Here is a 24,219-nt window from a genome sequence, read left to right as displayed (position 1 = left end):
ACAAGTGCAGATTTCAACATCATAGTTTTAGACTTTTTCAAGTTGTGAATCTATTTTGGGAAGCTTTTTATTTGCTGCTAAGAGTTAGCGATCTAAACTCACTGTCATTGCTGCCTTCTTTCTGCTTTGCCATACCAAATTCTGGAACTTAATTAAAGCAAAAAAACACACAATATTTCAATTGTTAAAATAAGGTAACAAAGATGGATCTTGGGCAGTACTTACAGTCCACTTCTTACCCGCACCGATTGAGTGTAAAAGTGAAGGTCCTTGCTGAGAACAGAATTCACAGCTTCTTCAAAGTATAGCTCTCTCCCTTCACACGAGTCCAAAGAAAAAAGACTGATCAAGGGTTCTGCAAAAACCTGTAAGCACACATGTACATTTAGAAATTGCCTGAGGTTATTCAAGCAGGACACATTTTATCATGGTAAATTAAATATTTAAAATATAGTAACACAGCAATATATTATTTTAATTGCACATTACAAATGCAAACAATGTATTCTAAATTCCCCTACCAACATACATCATCAATGCCAGTTCACAAATAATATAAGACACAATATTTATGAATCATATAGGTCTCTTCTAATTCACCAAACTTCATACTGAGCATAAAATCTGTCACACAAAAAATCACATGGGTAAATAATGGAGTTATCCCTCACGTTTTGCATTTAATTTGCAACAAATAGTAACAATCAGTGTAAACAGAGGTGCCTTTGGAGACTCTCAGGTAATTACCAGAACACAAGGTAGAAAACTGAAACACTCAATTTCCACAAACTACAATCGGGATTTTTTTTAAGAGAGACACATTGATGGCACGGACACCGTGTTACATCTGATTCTTTGAGAGAGACTTTTTAACCTCACAGGAAACATCTCATAACCAAATTAAATAACCAACTTCGATAACGGTGGTATGAAGTTAGAAACCTCCATATATATAAGAAGCATTCTTAATATGGTACCCTAATTACCATAATGTGCTTTTACCTAATTGTTTAATCTTGCCCATATGTTTATATTTATCTTGAGTGGCCTGCAGTATCCATAAGGCAGTGTGTTGGTGTTACTTGGAGCAAAACAAAATATTATAAATATGTAGGGGACAGTTGCACAATAAAAAACACAAGTATGGAAAGAAAGCAGACATAGTGGGTTTAATTATAAATTAAGAAATTATTTCAGTTGCTCACTTAATTTTGTATTCACCTTTAATTAAGGAGAACAAGTTACTTACCTTCGGTAACGATATATCTGTAAGAAAAAGTCGTTAGTATTAGATTCCTTACCTTAGAATATCCCCAGACGTCAGACTGGATCCGGAAATTTTTGCGTAGCAGTACACTTGCGCGTCGGTAGGCGTCGTCGGAGTACTTAGACGCCGCCTCCGCGCGCTGATGTCAGTTCTTAGACACAGCTTTTCCGCACTAGAAACGCAGAGCTTTAGACTGCCCGATATGGATGGCCTTGACAACCTTGGGCAGGTAAGAGGGTCTAGTCCGCAACACAACCTTGTCCGGATGGACAGAAAGGAAAGGGGGTTTGGACGAAGAGCCTGGAGCTCACTCACTCTCCTGGCAGAGGTGATGGCAACCAGGAAAGCAGTCTTCAGAGTAAGAAGGCGGAGAGGACAGTTGTGAAGTGACTCAAAGGGAACGCACATCAGAAAGGTAAGGACAAGGTTCAATTCCCACTGAGGCATCACAAACGGAACAGGAGGGAACATGTGTGTGATGCCCTTCAGAAAACGAGATACAATAGGGGACTTGAACAAAGAAGGTTGATCAGGCAGCCTTAGAAAGGCTGAAAGGGCAGAAAGGTAGCCCTTGATAGTGCCCAGAGCAGAGCCCTGCTGGGCAAGAGAAAGAAGGAAGAGAAGAACCTCCGAAAGAGGGGCAGAGAGAGGATCCACAGCCTTTGCTGTGCACCATGCCACAAATTTGTTCCACCTGCAGGCGTATAGCGACTTTGTGGAGGGACGTCTGGCTGCCAGAATAACAGTACAGACTTCAGGAGGCAAGTCAAATGGCCTCAACTGTCGCCGCTCAATCTCCAAGCATGGAGGTGGCGACTGGACAAGTTCGGGTGGAGGACCGTCCCCTGCTGCTGCGACAGAAGGTCCTCCTGAAGAGGCAGAAGAACCGGGGGATCGACTGACATACTGAGTAGCTCGGGATACCAGTACCTTCGTGCCCAGTCCGGAGCCACAAGGATGACTTGGGCCCGGTCGCGTTTGATCTTCTTCAGCACTCTGGGCAGAAGTGGTATAGGCGGAAAGGCATACAACAGACCGCAACTCCACTCGCGACGAAAGGCGTCTCTGAGCGAGTGCCGCCTTGGAAATTCCAACGCGCAGAACTGATGATATTGCGCGTTCTCTTCTGTGGTGAATAGATCTAACCAAGGCTCTCCCCACTGCAGAAAGAGACTTTGCGCCACGTCCGAGTTCAGACGCCATTCGTGAACCATCATGCACCGGCGGCTGAGTTCGTCCGCACTGGCGTTCAGAGAACCTGCAAGGTGTTGAACCACCAGGGTCACGCCCTGATGTTCCAGCCACTGCCAAAGGCAGAGGGTCCACGACCCCACCCCGCCCTGTTTGTTGCCGTACCACATGGCGGTTTAGTTGTCCGTGAACACCTGCACTACACTCCCCCGGACAGAGGGGAGGAAAGCCTTCAGTGCTAGATGAATCGCCCGCAGCTCCAAAAGGTTGATATGGAGCCGGGACTCCGCCGGAGACCAGAGGCCTCTAATCTCCCTCTCTCCCATGTGGCCTCCCCATCCCAGGAGGGACGCATCTGTCACTACTACGTGCTCCGGTTGGGGAAGGGAGAGAGATCTGCCGCTGACCCAATCGCGGTCCGTGAGCCACCACTGCAGCTGTCTCGCAGTGCCCTCCGAGATCAGGACATGGTCGGACAGGTTGCCCTGATGCTGGGCCCACTGAAACTTCAGGTCCCATTGCAGAGCCCGCATCCGCTACCGGGCGTGATGCACCAGAAGGATGCAAGAGGCCATCAGCCCCAGAAGCCGCAGCGTCAACCTGACCGAGACCCCGGGATAAAGGCTGAAAGAGTGGAATGAGAGCCAGAATATCCCGAACCCGCTTTTCGGGAGGATAACCCCGAAACTGCGCACAGTCGAGAACCGCTCCGGTGAAGAGGAGCTTCTGAGAGGGGCACAGGTGTGACTTCGGCACATTGATGGAAAACCCCAGCTGGTGCAGGAGGTCTGCCGTCGTCTGGAGGTGGCTGACGACTATCTGGGGTGAGCCCACCTTCAACAACCAGTCGTCGAGGTAGGGAAAGACTGAACCCCCTAACCTGCGCAGATGAGCTGCGACCACCGCCATCACCTTCGTGAACACCCGTGGGGCGCTGGTAAGGCCGAAGGGGAGCACGGTAAACTGAAAGTGCTTGTGGCCTACCGTGAACCGCAGGTAGCGCTGGTGGGCCGGCAGGACGGGGATGTGGAAATATGCGTCCTAAAACCTGAGCCAGTGTCAGCATTTTGAACTTCTCCTTCCGGAGGAAGCCGTTGACGTTCCGTAGATCCAAGATAGGGAGTAGGCCCCCTTTGCCCTTCTTGGGTACCAGAAAGTAGTGAGAGTAGCAACCACACCCTACTTCTGGCCCAGGAACGCGCTCGATGGCCCCCTTGGCCAAGAGGGCCGTAACTTTCTCCTGCAGAAGTCACAAATGATCCCCCGATACGCGGTGGTATTGCGGTGGCATGGCTGGAGGAGTCGCCTCGAAGAGGAGGGAGTAGCCCCTTCGGATGATTTGCAGCACCCACCTGTCCGATGTGACAGTGCGCCAGTGGAGGAGGTGATGGCGAACCCTGCCCCCCACTGGAGTCACATGGTCCTGAAAGCTCAGACTAGGAGGGTTTCAAGGCGGATGCTGCGGGGGAAGGAGTGGACTGGCCTCGCCGTTGTCCCCGACCGCCGCCACGGCGGTTTCCACGGCCGCCACCGCGTTGGATGTTAGTCTGCGGTGCGTGGCTGGCAGCACGTGTGGGGGCGCCGCTTTCTTGGACACGAAAGGAGCGAAAGGCACCCATTTGCTGGCGCAGGGCCGAGAGGCCCAAGGACCTGGCCTTATCCCTGGAGTCCTTAAAGCGCTCAAGCGCGTGGTCTGCCTTGTCGCCAAAAAGGTGACGGCCATCAAACGGCATGTCCATGAGGGTATTCGAGAAGGGCTGAGAAGTTGGCGAACCTCAACCAGGCGTGGCGACAAATCGCCACCGTCATTGCCATCGCTCTGTCCAGTGAGTCTGTGGTATCCAGCCCACACCGGATGGAATACCGTGCCGCAAGGGCTTGGCGGAGTTTAGCCCGCACTTCCATCGGGCATTCTGGCAGCACGCCACGACCGTGTCCCACAGAGAGTGGGTGTAGCGGCCCAAGAGGCATGCGGTGTTGGAAGACGGCAGTCCCAGACTCAGGGAGGAGAACATCTTCTTGCCGTATTGCTCATACCTCTTGGATTCCCGGTCAGGCGGAGCAGTCGGGAATGCGGTCTGGGAATTTGAAGCCTGGATGACCAGGCTCTCGGGGGTGGGGTGGGTGGACAGGAAACAAGGGTCGCCCGGGGCCGGGCGGTGGCCTCTGGCCACGTTCCTATCTACAGGCGGACCTGTAGCGGGCCTGGACCAAGTGCCCAAAAGAACGTCAGTCAAGGCCTCATTAAACGGCAGCAGAGGCTCAGCCGAGCTTGACTGCGGTTTAAGGACCTCAGTTAGGAGGTTAGTCCTCACGGCCACGACGGGGAGCTCAAGGCCCAAGGCCTTGGCCGCCCACGTCAACACCACACTGAAGGTTGCCCCCTCCTCCGAAGCCACAGTAGGAGGTGAGACAAAACCAGTGTCTGGCGAGGTGTCCAGACCACTGGCATCCCCAAGTCCACCTGTCCAGTCCTCCTGGGACTGACACTCCCGTGTCAGAGGGTCCTCAGACCCCCCCCAACACTCCTCATCACCCATTTCCTGATAATCAGGGTTGTCACATGATGGGGCCGGTTCATTGAAGTAAAACTCCCCAAGCAGCGTCGAGAGCGGTGCCCAGCGGCGTCGAGAGCGGTGACACCTGAGGGACCGGCGCCGATGAGGTAGACAGGTCAACCGGCGATGACCCGGATCCAGAAGCGGATCCAGCGGAGCCCTGTGGCGCCGGGCCCGAAGGTGCCGGCGGCGTCGGGCCGAAGCACCCGGCGGCGTCGGGGCCGAAGCACCCGCCGGCGTCGGGGCCAAAGCACCCGACCCGCTAGGGCCCCCAGACGGGTCCGCTGGGCCCGGAGGCGCCGCGGAGCCCGCCGGAGGAGTGAGGGACCTCATGGCCATGAGGAAGTGCTCGATCTCCTCCGGCGTCACGTGCTGCCCAGGGACCAGAGGGTATGGGGCAGGTCGCGACGCCCGCGAGTCCGACGGAGTCGCGTGGGCGGTGTCACCCGAACCCCCGTGTCGCGCGAGCGTCGGGGGGATTTCAGAAGAGCGATGACATCTCTTTGACTACTTGTGCATACCTGACCACTTCGAGCCTGAGGAGTGATGACGACTCCCAGAGCTATGATGGCTCCGACCCCGCGACCGGTCCCTCGACATCCGTCCGAACCGGGACCTCTCACGGCGCGGGGCCACCTGCCGGAGCTCGAGCCGCTAGCTTTCGAAGTCAGGGCCCGGCAGTCTGATCAGGCCTTGTCGTCGTGGTCGACGCCGAGACAGTGGAGGCACCGGCAGTGAGGGTCGGTGACCGACATCAGTCGGTCGCAGTCCTCACAGGGTTTAAAACCTGGCATCCCTACCGGCACCGTTCGGAGTCTAAGACTCGCAAAATGATCAAAAAGGATCGTAAAAAGTTTAGTCAAAAAATGACTAAGGTACCACTTATTCCGGATCAGCGCTGCTGGCGCGGAAAAGAGAAGAACTGACGTCAGCGCACGGAGGCGGCATCTAAGTACTCCAAAGACGTCATCACGGCGCCCACGACGCTGACGACGGACGCGGAGCCGCAGACGACGCCTACCGGCGCGCAAGGGTACTGCTACGCAAAAATTTCCGGATCCAGTCTGACGCCTGGGGATATTCTCAGGTAAGGAATCTAATACTAACCTGTTTCTTTCAGATACATACATTTATGCATAAATATAAAAGGATGGGAATGATACACTAAGAGAATATATGGAAAACACAAGATGTAGCAATACATTAAGGACTATAAGAAGCTGAATAAGTAAAAACATCTCAGGGAGCACAGGTATTTATATAAGGTAAAACAGGGAAAGACTAACAACAGGGTAAAGCTGAAACAAATAAAGCACCGTAAGGTATTGATGTAAAACATTTAGTACAATAAAAATATACATACAATTCCAAATTCGTATTCAATCAATACATTTGTAGAGCACACTACTCACCCGTGAGGGTCTCAGGGCGCGGGGGTGGGGGCAGGGGTGCTGCTACAGCTCGAATAGCCAGGTCCGGGGTCTGTCGTAGGCGGATGGGGAGGGTGTTCCAGGTTTTAGCAGCGAGGTGGGAGAATGATCTGCTGCCGGCGGTCACTCGGTGGATGCGGAGGACGGTGGCGAGGGCGAGGTCAGCGGATTTAGAAGGTGTAGAAGGTGTGTAGAAGGTGAGTCGTTTGTTGAGGTACGCTGGTCCGGTGTTTTGAAGAGCCTAGTGAGCGTAGGTGAGGAGCTTGTAGGTGATCCTCTTGTTGACGGGGAGCCAGTGCAGGTCTTTCAGGTGGGCTGAGATGTGGCTGTGGCGGGGGATGTCTAGGATGAGGCGAGCAGAGGGGTTCTGTATGCGTTGTAGTCGTTTCTGGAGTTTGGCTTAGGTTCCAGCATAGAGGGCGTTGCCGTAGTCCAGTCTGCTGCTGACGAGGGCCTGGGTGACTGTCTTTCTGGTACCGGTGGGGATCCATCTGTAGGAGCAGGCGGAGGGTGTTGAAGCAGACGAGGAGACCGCGTTCACTTGCTGGGTCATCGACAATGTGGAATCCAGGATGACTCCCAAGTTGCGTGCGTGGTTAGTGGGCATCGGTGCAGCTCCAAGTGCGGTCGGCCACCATGAGTCATCCCAGGCGGAGGGGGTGGATCCGATGATGAGGATCTCCGTCTTGTCTGAATTCAGTTTCAGGCGGCTGTTCGCCAACCAATTGGCGATGGCCTTCATTACTTCATGGAGGTTGGATTTGGCGGTGGTGGGGGCCTTGGTGAGGGAAAGGATCAGCTAGGTGTCGTCGGCGTATGAGACGATGTTGAAGTCGTGTGATTGGTGTCTTCAGAGCGGAAAGGGGAGGCGGATACTCTGAGTTCTGCCGGTGAGGAAGGAGGTGGTCCAGTCCAGTGCTTTGTCACAAATCCCTGCGTTGTGGAGGCGTGTGCGGAGGGTGAGGTGGCAGACAGTGTCATAGACGGCCGAGAGGTCCAGGAGGATGAGGGCAGCGGTTTCTCCGTTTTCCATCCTGGCCCGGATGTCGTCGGTGGCGGCGATGAGCACTGTTTAAGTGCTGTGGTTGCTCAAAATCCGGATTGGGATGGATCTAGGATGTTGCTCTTTTCGGGGAAGGAGGTAAGTTGCCTGTTGACGATCATCTCGATGACTTTCGCCAGGAACGGGAGGAGGGAGATTGGCTGGAAGTTCTTGAGGTCCTTTGGGTCAGCTTTAGGTTTCTTGAGTAGGACGTTGATCTCGGCGCGCTTCCAGCTCTCCGGGAAGGCCGCGGTCTCGAAGGAGCTGTTGATGATCTTGCGGAGATGGGGTGCGATGGTGGAGCTTGCTTTGTTGAAGGTGTGGTGCTGGCAGGGGTCTGATGGAGAACCGGAGTGGATGGTGTTTATGATTTTGATGGTGTTTTCGTCATTGACGGGGGTCCAGGAGAGCCGGGGGTTGATGTGGCTGGGGGGGGCGGTGAGTCTGAGGTCTCTGTATCTGTCGGGGGGGCCTGGTTGCTGAAGCTGTCGTGGATGTCTGCGATCTTGTGGTGGAAGAAGGTGGCTAGGGAGTCGCAGAGGTCTTGTGATGGCGGGATGTTGCTGGAGAGTTGCTTCACGATGTTGAAGAGCTCTTTGCTGTTGTGTGCGTTGCTGTCGATGTGTTCTTTGAAGGAGGTCCTTTTGGTGGTTCGGATGAGTTGGTGGTGTCTGCGGATGGCACTCTTGTAGGCTGTGTTGCTGTCCGGTTTCTGTTCGTGGTGCCACTTCTTCTCGAGCCTGCGGCAGGCCTGCTTGGAGGTCAGTGGTGAACCAGATGGCTTTTCTGTCTGTGCGTCTGTTTGAGGGTTTCTTGAACAGGGCGAGAGTGTTGGCGCAGTCATCGATCCATTGCCTGAGGTTGTGGGCACCGAAGTTTGTGTCGGTAGTGTCCATTGGTGTGTTTTGGGAGAGGGTGGTGACTAGCTGGTCTTCTGTGACTTTTCTCCAGCTTCGGTGGGGGGCCCGTTGTGTGCGGTGGTGCATGGTAGGCTTCTCGAAGGAGAAGTGGATGCAGCGGTGGTTGGTCCAGCGGTGTCCGGTGGTGTGGCTGAAGGTGACGTGGTTGCTGGCTGAGAAGATGGGGTCGAGCGTGTGTCCGGCGGAGTGGGTGGGAGTCGTGACAAGCTGTTTGAGTCAGAGGTTGGCAAGGTTGTATAGCAGAGTGGTGGAGTTGCTGTCATTGTTCTTGTGGTGGAAGTTCAGGTGTCCGAGGAGGATGTAGTGCGTGGATGCAAGGGCGTGTGCGCGCGAACAGGATCAAGGAAGTCCAACGTCATTACATAATGTCTCCACGGATGGGGGGCCAAATTCTACGCTTGGATCGCAGGGGAGGTCTATATCTCTCCAGCCCTCCTCCTCGTCATCGCTTTTGGACGTAATGTTACTTATGCAGACCACCTTGCATGGGATTCTAGAAACTCTGGTGTCAATAAGGACAAACCAAGTCAACCAATTAAATTCTTTGAATGGTATTCGACATGAACTGAAACCCTTAAAATCTTTCAAAGACAATTTGGGTGGCTCTACGAATACTCAATTACCTCCTGTAGTAATGGCTACAGAGTTGCTGGGGTTGCGTAGTGTCACATCAGAGAAAGCTGAATGCCAGATAGATATGGAGAGTTGGGTTTATGTCTCTAAATACTATGCTTGTGAGGAAAAGGCAGCATGGTTTTATGCCCTCAAAATTTACCGTAAGGTTGTATCGTACAATGGGGGTTAGGTCCTGGAATGGACTGCCTGGGTGGTGTGTCCCACGTGTATGCAAGAAGAAACGCATGCATAAGAAAAGGGAATATAGTAGTGGTATTTCTGCCCAAGTTCAACATCCCAGACCCCAATGTGGTAGTACTGTAAAAGTGCTTCCATGCAAAAAGGTACATAAAAAGGTACATAAAAGCGTAAAACTTAATGTAAAACCCTGTCCTAAAATCTGTCCTAACTTGTCTTCTATCTCCTCTGCAGTCCACTCTACCATCTCTAATAAGGCTCTAAAGGTAGCTCGTAATAAGATGGTTGAGCCACCGCCCTTAATTAAATTGCCCTTAGAACACCCCCCAGCTCAGGAATCCTCTATCAGGTTGCAATTAGGAAGTACAGAACTTCTGCTTGATATTATTCGTCGAGGGATAAAAGCAAAAAAACTTCGACCCCTGAATCGTTCTAAAATTCTTCAGTTGTTCCAACAAATCCCTTCTCTTTCAGGGATAACCTCGTTGGACTTAGAGTCTGTGGGGTTTCAATTGGGCGATCAAAGTAGAGAAGTTTCTAGAGTTTCTTTTATATCTCCTTGTATTGCTGACTTGGTACTTAAGGCGGACGAAGACCTAGCAAAAGTTGGTCTAAAGGCCCTATGTTCCGTAAAAAAGAGCCCTCAATTATTCATACCTCAGCAAGGTTCATTCCCTCCCGCCATTTTAAACATGCAAAGTGGGTTATCTGCAACTCAATGGGAACGATCCCTATCATACATTCCGTCCCAATGGCCCGAAGCTACACAACAAAGTACCCATCCCGCCACTGACTTGAGAGTGGTTATAGTAAACGATAGGCCATTCTCACAATTCAGACAATTGGCATGGCCTCAGAGAAATAGGTTTTCCTCACTGCAACACCTGCCAGGGGAAGGAGATTGGAATATAAGGCCCACTCCACTCTAGAATGAGGAGTCCTCTCAAAATCTAAGAATCCTAAATTGGAATATCCATGGGTTTGAACGCTTGAGGAACAGCGGCGAACTGGAAGAAAGTTTGAAACCCTTTCATCTGGTATTCATTCAGGAGTCTTGGCTAAGAGAGGACCAGTCAGTTGAAGGCTTTATGACCCTGAATAGCAAAGGTCATTCCTGGGATACGGGGAGAGCATCTGCAGGTCTACTAACACTAATATCGACCATGGTGATTAAGAGGCCATTGGAGGTCATAAATGTTTCAAGTGGTCTGCAGTTATCTGTTGTGGAAATGGTTGTGGGTAAAAATGTCCCCAGTTATTTTTTACTTATAAATGTATATATTCATAAAGAAGATCATCGCCAAATGAATCACTGGCTGGAATTATTTGAATCCCCTTTCCAGCATTTGATGGCAAAATACCCGGAAGCAGTGATAATAATGGCGTGGGATGTAAATGCTCGTTTATTCCCTGTACAGCTAGACCAACACTTGGAGGAAGTGTTGGATTCCTACAACATTCCCTTAGCACAGTTTCCAGCAGGTACCATCAAAAAAGAGGCCAAAGTGCTGAGTGAAATGCTGGCAAGTCATGGTCTGATTTACTTAAACAGACGTTTTAAAAAGGATTCACCAGCTCGAACGACATCTCGGCAGGGCCACTCTTTGAGCCCTATTGATTATATATTCACGTCCCTTAGGAATTTTGGCCTCTTTAAGAGCTTTGAGGTGGCAAAATATGAGGGCAGTGACCACTGGGCAACCACATCAGTTCTTGATTTGTGTGAGCCAGTATCCCCTGAGCGAGTGTTTCACTTAGAGATGTCCTATCCGTGCAGGCTCACAACACGTTTAGACACTAAGCATCTTCAACAATTAACAACTCTCCAGTTAGAGGAGACGGTTCCTATCCTCCCTACTCATGCTGATGATGTTATTGTGTGGTATAATAATATTGTGCAACGAGATTTGGGCTGCATTTTAGTGAAAATAACTGGAAAGGGTGGACATACAAAATCCTGCACAAAGGGTGTCCCGGGCTGGTTCGGTCAGGACTGCCAAAGGTTGAAACGACTGGTGAGACAGAAAGCAAGGAGTGCTAGGTGTCGTTTCATTCCTTTAGCCACCCAAGAGCTGGTTAAACTTAAACACCAATATAAATCCCTTGTGCAGTCGAAAAAGGTAGATTTATATCATAGGAAGTGGGAGGAGATGCAGGAGATTATAATATTAAATGATCAGCAAAAATTCTGGACAAAGGTCAAAGAGTTTAACGGCCAAAGTAGGGGATTTCTGACCTGTATGATACCGGAAGCACAGTGGGCCACTCATCTAACGGAGTTATACAGGGGACCCTTAGGCATAGATGGCCCTCAGCACATCTAAGGGCAAACCCTCCCAGCCAACTGGTTCTCAGTGAAGTAAGTTAAGGCAGTAATTGAGAGAATGAAACTCTCTTATGCCACCGGTCCTGACAATGTCCCAGCGGTAATAATTAAAACAAATAGTGTTTGGTGGGCTAAAATTTACTCTACTCTGTTCAGTTAGGTTGCAGGGTCTGGCCTTTACCCCTTTACCTGGGAGGGGAAGGTCTGCAGACTAGTTGTCGCAGCCTCCCACCCTCCTCCCGCCCCTATAAAAACACCATGGGATCCCGTCCGCGCAGCGGGCGGGCGCAGCGGGCGCGCCGGCCGAAGGCGCGCCAAAGGCCGTGTGAGGCCCTGGGTTTCAAGTTGGAGCTTTCCAGACATCATTCCTTTAAAGGGTGTCTCTTGTATAGACCTCCAGGTACGAAGTCTTCCTTCTTGGAATCAGTCGGTAGTATCCTGGAGGAAGCCATGTGCACCAATTATTTCTCGGTCTTGGGCGACTTCAATTTCCACTTAGAAAGTAATACCGATACGGACACGATTGCCCTAATGGAATTGATGACCACAATGGGTCTGACCCAGCGAGTTGTCGGGGCAACGCACATGGCGGGCCATACTTTAGATGGGATTTTTTCAAACAATCCCAATCTGATATTTAGCAAGGCTGAACCTATGACCTGGTCAGACCATGGAGCTGTGCTATTTACCATCCTTAGTCCACTAGTTAGAAAGAAGTTGAGAGAGGGGCAATCATCCAGGATGTGTAGGGCCTGGAAAAACACTGATGGGACAGCCCTGGAGGGCCTGCTGATAGCGTCCAGGCCACTCCCACAATCTAATGTGAGTAAAGCTTCCATCGAATACACTGAATGGCTTGATAAAGCATGTCACAGGTTAGTTCCCCCCAAAAATTGTCGACCTACTAGGTCGGTACCCTCGGCCCCATGGTACTCAGCAGAGCTTAGAGAAAGCAAAACAAATTGCAAAAAGCTGGAAAGGATTTGGCGAGTGAACTATCACGAACCGGACAAAGAGAGACTAAAAACTAGCCTTAGGTCATATAAAGAACTCATCAGGAAAGCCAAGAGCGATTTTTACAAGGAGAAAATCGAGAAGGCTAAGAACTGAGCAAAGGAACTTTTTGACACGGTGGTCAGTTTAACCTCCCCGAAATTGGTGGTTGTTCCTCCCAAGATCGAATTCGTTCAATCACTGGCTGACTTCTTTTTAAATAAAGTTCAAGTTATTTTCTCCACACTGGAAAGGCAAGTAACTGAGTAGGGCAGAGGATCTACAAGGTGCTCTCCCGGCCGGGACATTGGAGGAAACTTTTGAGGCCTTCAACCCAGTAAACTCAGATGAGGTCTTAAAACTTTTGATGGAAACCAGGTCAGGCTCACCTCATGATCCTTGTCCGACGTCAATTGCAAAGTTGGCAGCGTCACTATTGCAGACTCTCCAACGGGTATTTTCAATTTAATGTTTGAAAAAGGTGACTTCCCCTCAGTATGGAAGCGGGCATCCATCAGTCCAATACTTAAAAAACCCTCATTGGAAACTATGGACCCGAACAGCTACAGACCTATTGCCAGACTACCCCTACCTGCAAAACTGGTTGAGAAAATCATAAACTCCCAGCTCTGCTCCTTTCTTCGTCACGCTAAGGGTTTAGACCCGGCTCAACACGGGTTTAGAGAAGGACACAGCACCGAGACTGCCCTGATTAAATCAACAGAGGAGATCCGGGAGGTGCTTGATGATGGGGGCCAAGCAGTGCTGATCCTCTTGGATTTGACGCGGCCTTCGACACGGTTCACCATGCTTTGCTGGTGGACCGGCTGGAGGGCTGCGGGATCCAGGGGCGAGCACTTAACATCTTGAAGGCCTTCCTGAAAGACCGGGTACAAGTGGTGGCTATGGGGGACATCGAATCAAGACCTTTCGAAATCCCCGGGGGGTTCCTCAGGGATCCTCCCTTAGCCTCACTTTGTTTAATATCTATGTATCCTCTCTTGCTCCGGTGATTAGAGCTTTCGGGTTTGAATTAACCTCGTATGCAGACGATACCCAGATTGTGGTCTCTGTGCATCCGGAGAAAGAGCTGGGGGTGGCAGCCAGGTTTCAGGAATGTATGTCTGCTGTCAGTTCTTGGATGGCAAAAAGTTGTCTAAAACTAAACTCCTCCAAGACTGAGGTGATCGTCTTTGGGTCCAACTCAAATCTCTGGAGTCCAAGATGGTGGCCAACAGATATGGGTGACCCGCCGGCTCCAGCTCAGAAGGTAAACAAGCATTGGAAATGCAATAGGTCTCGCAGCATTAGAGTTAGTGCTTTTAGAATTGTTTATGGGTTTTTTTGTAAATCTTTAGCATTTTTGTTTCCTGTAGCCAATGCTAAAGAATAAAAAAAAAAAAACATAAACATTTCTAAAAGCTCTAACTCAAATGCTCCGAGACCTATTCCACTGTGTGAGGGTGAGGGGTTGAGGGTGAGTGAGGGTGAGTGAGGGTGGGTGAGGGTGAGTGAGGGTGAGGGGTTGAGGGTGAGTGAGAGTGAGGGTGAGGGTGAGTGAGGGTGAGTAAGGGTGAGGGTGAGTGAGGGTGAGTGTGAGTGAGGGTGAGTGAGGGTGAGTGAGGGTGAGGGTGAGTGAGGGTGAGTGAGGGTGAGGGTGAGTGAGGGTGAGGGGTTGATGTTGAGGGTGAGGGGTTGAGGGTGAGTGAGGGGTTGAGGGTGAGTGAGGGTGAGGGTGAGTGAGGGTGAGGGGTTGAGGGTGAGTGAGAGTGAGGGTGAGTGAGGGGTTGAGGGTGAGTGAGGGTGAGGGTGAGGGGTTGAGGGTGAGTGAGGGTGAGGGGTTGAGGGTGAGTGAGGGTGAGGGTGAGTGAGGGTGATGGGTTGAGGGTGAGTGAGGGTGAGGGTGAGTGAGGGTGAGGGTGAGTGAGGGTGAGTGAGGGTGAGGGGTTGAGGGTGAGTGAGGGTGAGGGTGAGTGAGGGTGAGGGTGAGTGAGGGTGAGGGTGAGTGAGGGGTTGAGGGTGAGTGAGGGGTTGAGGGTGAGTGAGGGGTTGAGGGTGAGTGAGGGTGAGGGTGAGTGAGGGTGAGGGGTTGAGGGTGAGTGAGGGACCGCAAAGCTATGGGGGGCAGAAATACCACAGGAGGGGGCTATAGCATAAATACCACTGGGAGTTGATAGAGCGGGAAAACGGCCAGAGATTTGCAGGGCAGAGAGAGCACCACAGCGAGACAGCAAGGTGCGAACTGTGTGAGATATTGTGACCGGCGCACGGTGGGGCATTCCCAGGGTAGAAACGCACTGGGACAGTGGCAGGACAGAGACCCCGCGCGAAGCTGGAATGGCAAGAAGATCTCTGGGGTTGGTATGGGTTGAGTACCACTAAGGCTGGTAGGAGGGGTGTACCACGTGAGACTGGGGAGTGTGAAATAGGAGCAGCTTTGTGAAAAACGCCGGAGGGTGGTCCGTGGAGAATTTGGAGATTATTGAAAGCATGGCGGCGCCCCCAGATGTTCTTGTTCTGCGTACAGTGTTGTGGACGCGCAAATAGCCGGAAATCCGTGAATTGCTCACGGCAGCAGCGGCGGTGTTGCAGGACTCCTGCATGGTGCTTGCCAGAACTTGGATAACTTCAGAGAATACGGATAAAGTACATTTCAATGCACGCAGGAGACTCCAGGAAAAGGTGCAAGGCGCACCGAAAATGGAACTGCCTGACAGGATGCAGATTTAGAAGGTCGCGTGCCAAATGCAAATAATTAAGACAGTGCTGCATTCCGTAATGTAGCCCGTGAAGCAGCATGCTGGAACAATGACAGAGGGATCTGCTTAGCAAAACAGTAATTCCAGGGAAAACAGCATGACCAGGCGAGAGCAGAATGCTGTGACGCACTTAAAGCAGGCATGGAAATTCTGCCAGGCTAACTCAATCTATCTTCGATGATTCAAGTCTCTTCTGCAGGTAAAGATTACGAAGCGGACGGCACATGAGCGTTTGTTATAATGCAAACCGCTCGAGCTAACTCGACAGACGTCTGAAGCAGGACCAGGGCGCCTAGAAGACCACCCGAGGTGATACACAGTGGTATGCAAGGGATGGCACCCACTCATTCGATCTCACGCAGGTTCACATAATAACAGCTCTCTAACACTCTAGGTCAAATTTTGAAGTGCATATTAGGGAGTCAGGGAGGAGATATGGTGGTGGTGGGGGGGAGGGGGGGTAGTGTTGCTAAAGGAGATTTTGAAAATCGTCAGGTCATTTAAGATATAAATGCGCGAGCGATAAGGATTAACACAACCAAGAATGGGGAAATGAAGCAAAATACACGCAGAATGGGGCAAGTGGCAAGACAAACTTGAAACAAAAGGGGGAGGGTAAGGGTTCGTAGGCATGCTATAGATGCCGATCCTGCCACGCCTCTGTAGCAAACTAGAAACTATATGGTAGGCAGGGACATTCGGAAAGATGTCAGCTACTTTAGGCAGTGTTCTATCTACCGTAACAGCATAAAAAATGTTTTTAAAAACGGTTCGACTTAATGGTTTGACGGTAAGAGCTGTAATTTTAAGTACTGAAAAATAGAGCTTGTGCAAAATTCCATGAAAAATAAACTGGAAATCTTTAGATTTATACAGCAGCTGAGGAAATTGCCCACTTATTTTCATTTTTTTCCATTTCAAAATACTTATTTTTTTTCACGCTGCATACAGACATGTAACATAATTTTGTTAAAGATTTGATCCAAACTTCAAGTTACCGGCAATATTTTCCATTATACAGAAAACCATGGCAGTTCACAGCAGCTGTGCTTTAATGTACAACAAATCGGGAATCTTTTTTTATTCCACTGATACATTTGCCTTTTAGCGGAATTGGAAGTAACATTTTCTTAACAGCTAAGGTGTGTTTAAATTGTGCCTGTGGTGGTGGGCCCGCACACTCGATGGTGACCCAGAGCTAAACAGAGAAAGACAGAAAACGAAGAAAGACCGAGGAAGATATAGATAGAAAAACAGTCACAAAGGAAGACAACAAAGATGAAAACAAGACGGAGGGAAGAGAGGGGAGGGGGGAGGAGAAATGCGACACGGCGGGAAGGGGAGGGGGCGGAGCGGGTACAATAAACAAGACGGAGGGAAGAGAGGGGAGGGGGGAGTAGAAGTGCGACAGGGGAAATGCGAGACGGCGGGAAGGGGAGGGGGCGGAGCGGGTAAACAAAGACGGACGTGCGGAAATTGCCCACTTATTTTCATTTTTTTCCATTTCAAAATACTTATTTTTTTTCACGCTGCATACAGACATGTAACATAATTTTGTTAAAGATTTGATCCAAACTTCAAGTTACCGGCAATATTTTCCATTATACAGAAAACCATGGCAGTTCACAGCAGCTGTGCTTTAATGTACAACAAATCGGGAATCTTTTTTTATTCCACTGATACATTTGCCTTTTAGCGGAATTGGAAGTAACATTTTCTTAACAGCTAAGGTGTGTTTAAATTGTGCCTGTGGTGGTGGGCCCGCACACTCGATGGTGACCCAGAGCTAAACAGAGAAAGACAGAAAACGAAGAAAGACCGAGGAAGATATAGATAGAAAAACAGTCACAAAGGAAGACAACAAAGATGAAAACAAGACGGAGGGAAGAGAGGGGAGGGGGGAGGAGAAATGCGACACGGCGGGAAGGGGAGGGGGCGGAGCGGGTACAATAAACAAGACGGAGGGAAGAGAGGGGAGGGGGGAGTAGAAGTGCGACAGGGGAAATGCGAGATGGCGGGAAGGGGAGGGGGCGGAGCGGGTAAACAAAGACGGACGTGCACGCGCTTTTAAGCTCAATGCGCATGCGCATTGAGCTTAAAAGTCACGGGCACTGCAAGGAATCGCCACGATTCCTTGCAGTGTGGATAAAGAGCGGATAAGTCCCAATACTCTCGCCTTGCTCGATGCGCATGCGCATCGACAGGCGAGACCTAAAAATCTGGGAGTCATTATAGATAGCAAACTCACTTTCAAACCCCAAGTTATGGCGTTGACCTCGTCCATATTTTGGCTCTTGAAAACCATCAGGAAAGTGCTCCCCTTTTTACCGGAGGGAAGCAAAAAAGACGGTAGTGACGGCACTTGTTCTGTCGCGCCTCGACTATTGCAATAGTCTTTTTCTAGAGGCCCAACAGGAAGTGTTGAACAAGCTGCAAGTCCTTCAAAACGCGGCAGCTCGCCTTATTGGAGGTCTGCCTAAATTGCCTCAGCTACCAAGGAACTGGAGAAATTGCATTGGCTCCCGATGCGAAAGAGGATTATGTTTAAAGCCCTCTGCATTGTCTTTAAGGCACTGCACGGATTGGGCCCAGTGTCTCTTCAAGATCAATTCCAATGGTACAGACCTGAGAGACAGCTGAGGTCTGCCAGTATGGGACTGGTAAAAATAGCTTGGATCAGGAAGGCACGCTGGGGGGGCAGGAGTTTTGTCCGAGGAGCGGCAAAGGCTTGGAACTCCTTCCCCTGACCCTTAAATCAATCACCAATCTGTTAGCGTTCAGAAAACACCTTAAAACATGGCTTTTCACCCTTTAGCCGGGGATTCTTAACCTCAGGGAGTTACCACTTCAGCGCCAGGACACCGGTTGGTATTAGTGCGCTATATAAGTGTTAAAATAAATAAATAAATAAATAAATAAAATAAATTGTGAAACCGATTTTAAAAAAAGGGAGCGGTACAGACCCAATGCATTACAGGCTTATAAGCCTTTTGGACATTTCATTAAAGATATTCTCCAAGATTATTTTAGCCAAACTTGAAGAATGGGCTATTGAATCGAAGAGAATTCCTTTAGAACAGGGGGGCTTTTGGGAGGGCCATTCAACCATAGACCACTGCTTTGCTTTGTGGGCTATTACTCGAAAGGCAGTGGAGGAAAATCAAAGACTGTGTAGTTGTTTTGTAGATTTTCGGACAGCCTTTGATTCTGTTGACACGGACATTTTATGGGGAAAACTTGCCGCTTGGGAATTACCACTATATCTTCTTGGGGCCCTTCAATCCCTACACTCTGGCAATTGGGCTCAGGTGGAGTAAGACAAGACAGGACGGTTGTCCCAAAGAATCTCTATCGACAATGGCCTACGTCAGGGGTGCGTTTTAGCACCCCTACTTTTTAGTCTTTTTTTGGCCGACCTCCCAACAGCTATTTCCCAATCAAAGTCTTTTTCACCTAAAATTGGGGATCAGCATATTGCTTCTCTGCTCTATGCAGATGATTTGGTATTAATGGACTACACTCCAATTGGTCTGCAGAGGAAAATCAACGCATTCGCCTCTATAGTAAGCAGAACAAGCTTTGTATTAATCTAGAAAAGACTAAAATTATGATCTTTGGGAAAAAAAGTGCAGAGTTTTTCCTGGTATCTTGATTCTCAGGTGGTGGAACAAGTGGATCAGTATAAATACCTGGGTCTAACTTTTAGGAAAAATCTGAATTGGGGCGCACATTGGGATGCCACTAGGCAGAAGGCCCTTTTGCAGGCAAGCTGTTTATCTGGATTTAATGGTAGATTTAGGGGCCTATCCCATATCCCATTATTAAAGGCCTATGAAGGGAAGATTCCACCAATAGGCCTGTATGGAGGAGAGATATTCTATTCTCTCTTGATCCAATTTATGAATGGGATAGACTGGAAGGGGCAGTACTTAAAAGACTTCTATCACTCCCACCAGGTACCATGGTCCAGGCTATAAGGAGAGAGTTTGGTCTGGTATCTTGGAACATGGCTGTCGCCACCCGGGCTCTAAGATACTTCAACACTTTGTTGGAGAATGATGAGGTGGCTAAAGTATCCAGATTGTGCTGGGAAGAGAGCCAAATCAGCGAAAGGTTGTGGGCAAAGGCCGTTAGAACCAGAATGACCGCAATGAAGAATTGTCATTTAAATAGTGGTACAGTCACATCTTGGCTCACTTTTCCTGGGAAACGAAAATTGAGAGAATCTGCTGCTAAGGCGTCACAAAAATGTGATTTATTATATCTAAATAAGAAATCATCCATTAGCTTCTCGTTAGCTTCACTTGGCCAGGATGGTGTTTTCTCTTATCTATCACAGTTACCAGATCCAGGTTTGAGAAAAGAAATCCTAAGGGTTCGGGCGGGATGTAATCCAATTTATTCATCCCACCCATATTAGACAGGGGTGCAAAACAATAGTGGTCTTTGTCCCTACCCTCTGAAAGCCTAATGCACTATTACGCATATTCTTATGGGCTGTGCTTTTTATCTTGCAAATCGGATCAGGTTTTTAAGACCTCTGTTTTTTAAATATGATGCTCTTCGTAGGAACAAGGCGGTGGAGTTACTGTCTGAGATGTGATATTTTGATGTGGCAGTTGGGATTGCTCGGTTCCTACGATCTGTTAAATATGATTTTAAAAAATGAAATGGGGTGGTGAGGAGGGGGTTCATTTAAAGGTTTTAATTAATATGTATTTTTTTTTAGAATGTTTTATGGATAATTGTCTAAATAAACTTGTTTTTGAACCTGAAAACCTGAACCTCGGAAGAGGTCATGCAAGAAATATAATCAGGTCATTACGTATTTGAAACGGAAAATCTCTCCATAAGAAACAGATTAAGTGAAAATAGACAGAACTACTCAAGAAGTAAAAATCAGTGCATGCACAATTATGAGAGGCTTCTTCAAGTATTCAAACAGTACAGTGGTGTAGAAAATATCACATGGAAAGATGAGTATAGGTTTGTGTATTGGTTGAGGCCAGAGATAAGTGCTATGATTCAGCAGCATTTGATTTGTTGGCAGAGTAAATCAGTTGACAAAATACTTCATTATGCAAAGTATTGTAGAGATGACATAGAAATGAGACACGAGAAACTGAAAAAGAAATTAATGTTGGCTCAGATGAAAGCAGAAAAGAAAGGGGGATACTTGAGTGTTGATTCACCAGATGATTTTCAGAATATTGGTCAGATTACTACTGGAATGAAAGGTGTAGTTTCAAATGGCAATACTGTGATGCAAATGATCCTGATGTATCAAGTGAGAGGTAATTTCAGAGATGAAGAGGAATTGAAAAAGAGGTTTCCTTGTTATAATTGCGGGAAATGTGGACATTGGCGATACAAGTGTGAGAGTCTGTTAGATAATTCAGGACAGGTAGGAAATGGTGACCAAATGTAAATAGAGAATCAAAGTTAGCAGGTGCAGGATCAGGATTATGAAGTGTAGACAAATCAGACTCAGATGAATAGAGCATAGATTAATCAAATGCATAATCAAAGTCCACAAATGCAGGTAACAAATAGAGGACAGGGTTTACAAATACCACAAGCTCCTATAACAAGTAAGGATGTGAATGGTCAAGTGCAAAGATACAATGCGAATGTGGGTTCTCATAACAATTGTCAAATGAATTCAAGTATGCAGGTGGCTTCACAATACTTAATACAGACGGAAGAGAATGATTCAGATACATCACAATGACAGTGCCTAAGGAAGAGAGCGTTCTGGGCGCATCTCTAGAGGTAGATCAGTCAGGTCCCTATGTGGATGGTGAGGTTGATGGTAATGCCATTACATTCCTCGTAGATACTGGTGCTACCCGTTTCACTGTGAGAACAGTGGAAATTCCAAACCTGCCCCTCTCGGGAGAAAGTATCCAAGTTGTAGGAGCCTCAAATAAATCGATTAAAATGCCAGTAACAAGACTGATGAAAGATTAAATTGGCAATTTTCAAGAATTACACAAATTTGTTGAGTCTGACACAAGTTCAGTTAATTTGCTAGGAAAGGATTTGTGTGTAAGATGAACTGTTCCACTTATTGTACCCCAGATGAAATAGCATTTAATACAAAAGATGTGATCTTCAAAATGTCAAGGCAGGGAACAGAAGTGAATGGGGTTTATCCATTGCTTACAGCGAATGCTTTGCCCATTGAGTTGAGAGAGACGATGATGTCCGATGTCTGCATTTTACAGTAAAAGATATCGAATTAATGAGGAGTTGCACCGATTCAAATAACAGTAAAGTCTGATGCAAAATTTCCAAGAATACAACAGAATGAGTCCTGAGAGGATTGCAGGAGTGACACTTTTGATATGTTAATTGAACAAGGAATATTAAATGAAATCCTTGCAAGTCCATGCAATTCACCTATAATGGGAATTCGCAAACCGAATGGGAAACATAGGATTGTACAGGACCTGAGAAAGGTGAACCAAATAGTTAATACATTGTTGTCCTATTGTACCAAACCCAGCTGTGATCCTATATCAAATTCCATGTGATGCAGAGTGGTTTTCAGTAATCTATCTGTGTCGAGCATTTTTGTCAATAACCTTCCATCCGGATAGCCAATATTTGTTTGCGTTCCGGTTCAGACACTGTGTTTTGGCATGATGCCGAGTTCCTAAAGGGTGAATTGTCGTGTAGGCATGGTTATGCAGCTACATCCCCAATGGAGGCACAACGGAATAGTTCAAAGTAATGATTCAAAAGTTTCGATTGAATATTTCAAAGGTTTATTTTAAATGCTTTTCATTTTCTCCATAGATATTTAATTCATATCTAGTGTCAGCTTAATCAAGCTTGGTAGAAAGCGGGGAACGCCTCCGATGCATTTCGGGCTGGGTAGCCCTTTGTCAAGGAGCGCTGTGGGGAAGACGAGAAAGCGCTGTGAGTGCTGGGGTATATGGCAGCTTTCGATTTAAAAAAAATTAATTAAATTAACTGGTGCCGATCAATAGAGTGTGATATTTAATAATGGGAAGGACGGTGAAGGAAGTGTAGCGTCTAGCGTCAGCGCGTGACCGATCCGGTAGGTAGTGAAGGGTGGGGTTGTGATGGGTAGCCGGTCTCAGCGGTACTTACTTCTCGGGTGGGTTCGGAGAACCTCTAACGTTTCCAGTGTGGGTTCTGAGAGGGTGTCTAGTGCGAGTGAGGACGCGAGGAAGCTTAAAGAGACGCGAGGTGGCGAGATTAGAAGAGGGACTAAGGTTGGGATTGAAGTGCTGTGTGGGCGCCATCTTGGAGCGATGTCAGAATTTCAGTTAGGGGTAAAACGCAAGCGCGAACAATGCAATGACAGGTGACTGAAAAAACGGTACAATAATACAAGAAGATATATGTACATGGTAAATTACAGATGACAACTAAATTCAATACGGTCATTAAGACCTTGAGGCTTAAGGGTATGTAAACGATAAATCCAGTATAATTCTCTCTGGAGCACACGCAAACCACCCAGACTCTTATCACCGCTACCAACAAAACAGCTGTGCCCCGCCTAAATCCCACTTCTTCATTGAGTTCCTAAAGGGTGCACAGAAAGCCCCTCAATCTTTAATCAGATATTGAAGAAATGTCTGGTGTCATTGGTAATGCCTAAAGACTCAGTTCTCATTCAATATATCGATGACCTTTTGGTGGCATCGAAAACGAGAGAAGACTGTGTGACAGATACAATTGCTCTACTGAACCATTTGGCAGTAGGTGGGAATAAAGTGTCACCAGCGAAATTACGATTCTGTATGAAAGAAGTTCTTTATCCAGGTCATGTCATTGAAAGGGGAATTCAGAAAGTCTTTCAAGATCGGATTAATGCTAATATGCGAATGAATCAGCCAAAAACACAGAAAGAAGTTCAGATTTTTGGGGAATGGTTGGATATTGCCGGCAGTGGATTATGAATTTCTCACTGATTGCCAAGCCATTACAGAGTTTGACACACAAAGATGTAACAGATCCAATACAGCTTGATGTGGAAGGCATGAAAGCATTTCTGGGATTACGAGACAGTCTATGTTGAGCACCAGCATTAGGAATGCCAGATTTTGACAAAGAGTTTGAATGGTTCTGCAATGAACATGATGGTTGCACACTGTCAGTTCTAACACAAACTCAAGGAACAGCACGAAGGTCAGTGGCATATTTTTCTGCCACATTGGATCCAGTGGCTGCAGCATTACCTAGATGTCTAAAAGCAGTTGCTGCTACTTGCGTGAGTCTTGAGGAGAGTGAGTTGACTGTAATGGGACATGCTTTGAAAGTGTATGTGCCACATTCAGTTGGGATTTTGTTAACTCGAACTTGCACACAACACCTTACAAGTAGTTGGTTAACATAAAATGAACAAGTGATATTGGGAGCTGAGAATGTAACAATAACAAGATGTACGACTTTGAATCCAGCTATGTTATTACCAACACCAGGCTGTGAAGGGGTCATGGATGAATTTGATCATGATTGTCTGGATGTGACTGAGTTGTGTACCAAACCAAAGCCTGATATCAAAGATACTCCACTGACTGAATCTGATGTTGTATTGTTTGTAGATGGGTCATGTTTGAGAGATTCAGAAGGGAGCTTACAAGCTGCATATGCAATCTGCACAGTGGCAAATGTGATTGAAGCATCATGGTTCAAAGGAGTGAGTTCTGCAGAAGTAGCTGAGTTTGTGGCTCTTACTAAAGCATGTTGTTCAGCGAGACAATTGAGAGTGACAATATATACTGATAGCCAGTATGGCTTCGGGGTGGTCCATGATTTTGGGCAGTTGTGGTCCCAACATGGATATTTGACCTCTTTGGGTTCATCAATCAGAAACGGAGAGTGTATAAAAGATCTACTGATGACACTACAATTACCGGCACAAATTGAGGTGGTGAAATGT

The 24,219-nt window shown here is 48.1% G+C and overlaps 1 protein-coding gene across 1 annotated transcript in view; it reads right to left on the bottom strand.

Annotated features, from left to right (window-relative positions):
• CRYBG3 (crystallin beta-gamma domain containing 3) overlaps nucleotides 1–24,219 on the bottom strand; it is a 1,541,789-nt gene that overhangs the window by 397,634 nt on the left and 1,119,936 nt on the right. Inside the window, exon 18 of the mRNA XM_078657810.1 lies at nucleotides 226–365. Coding sequence (XP_078513936.1) covers nucleotides 226–365 — 140 coding nt within the window. The remainder of the gene's footprint in view (nucleotides 1–225; nucleotides 366–24,219) is intronic.

Source organism: Lissotriton helveticus, chromosome 8 (genome assembly GCF_964261635.1).
Source record: "Lissotriton helveticus chromosome 8, aLisHel1.1, whole genome shotgun sequence".
NCBI lineage: Eukaryota > Metazoa > Chordata > Amphibia > Caudata > Salamandridae > Lissotriton > Lissotriton helveticus.
The sequence above is the reverse complement of the archived record's forward strand: the minus strand, read 5'-3'. Positions and strand labels throughout refer to the sequence as shown.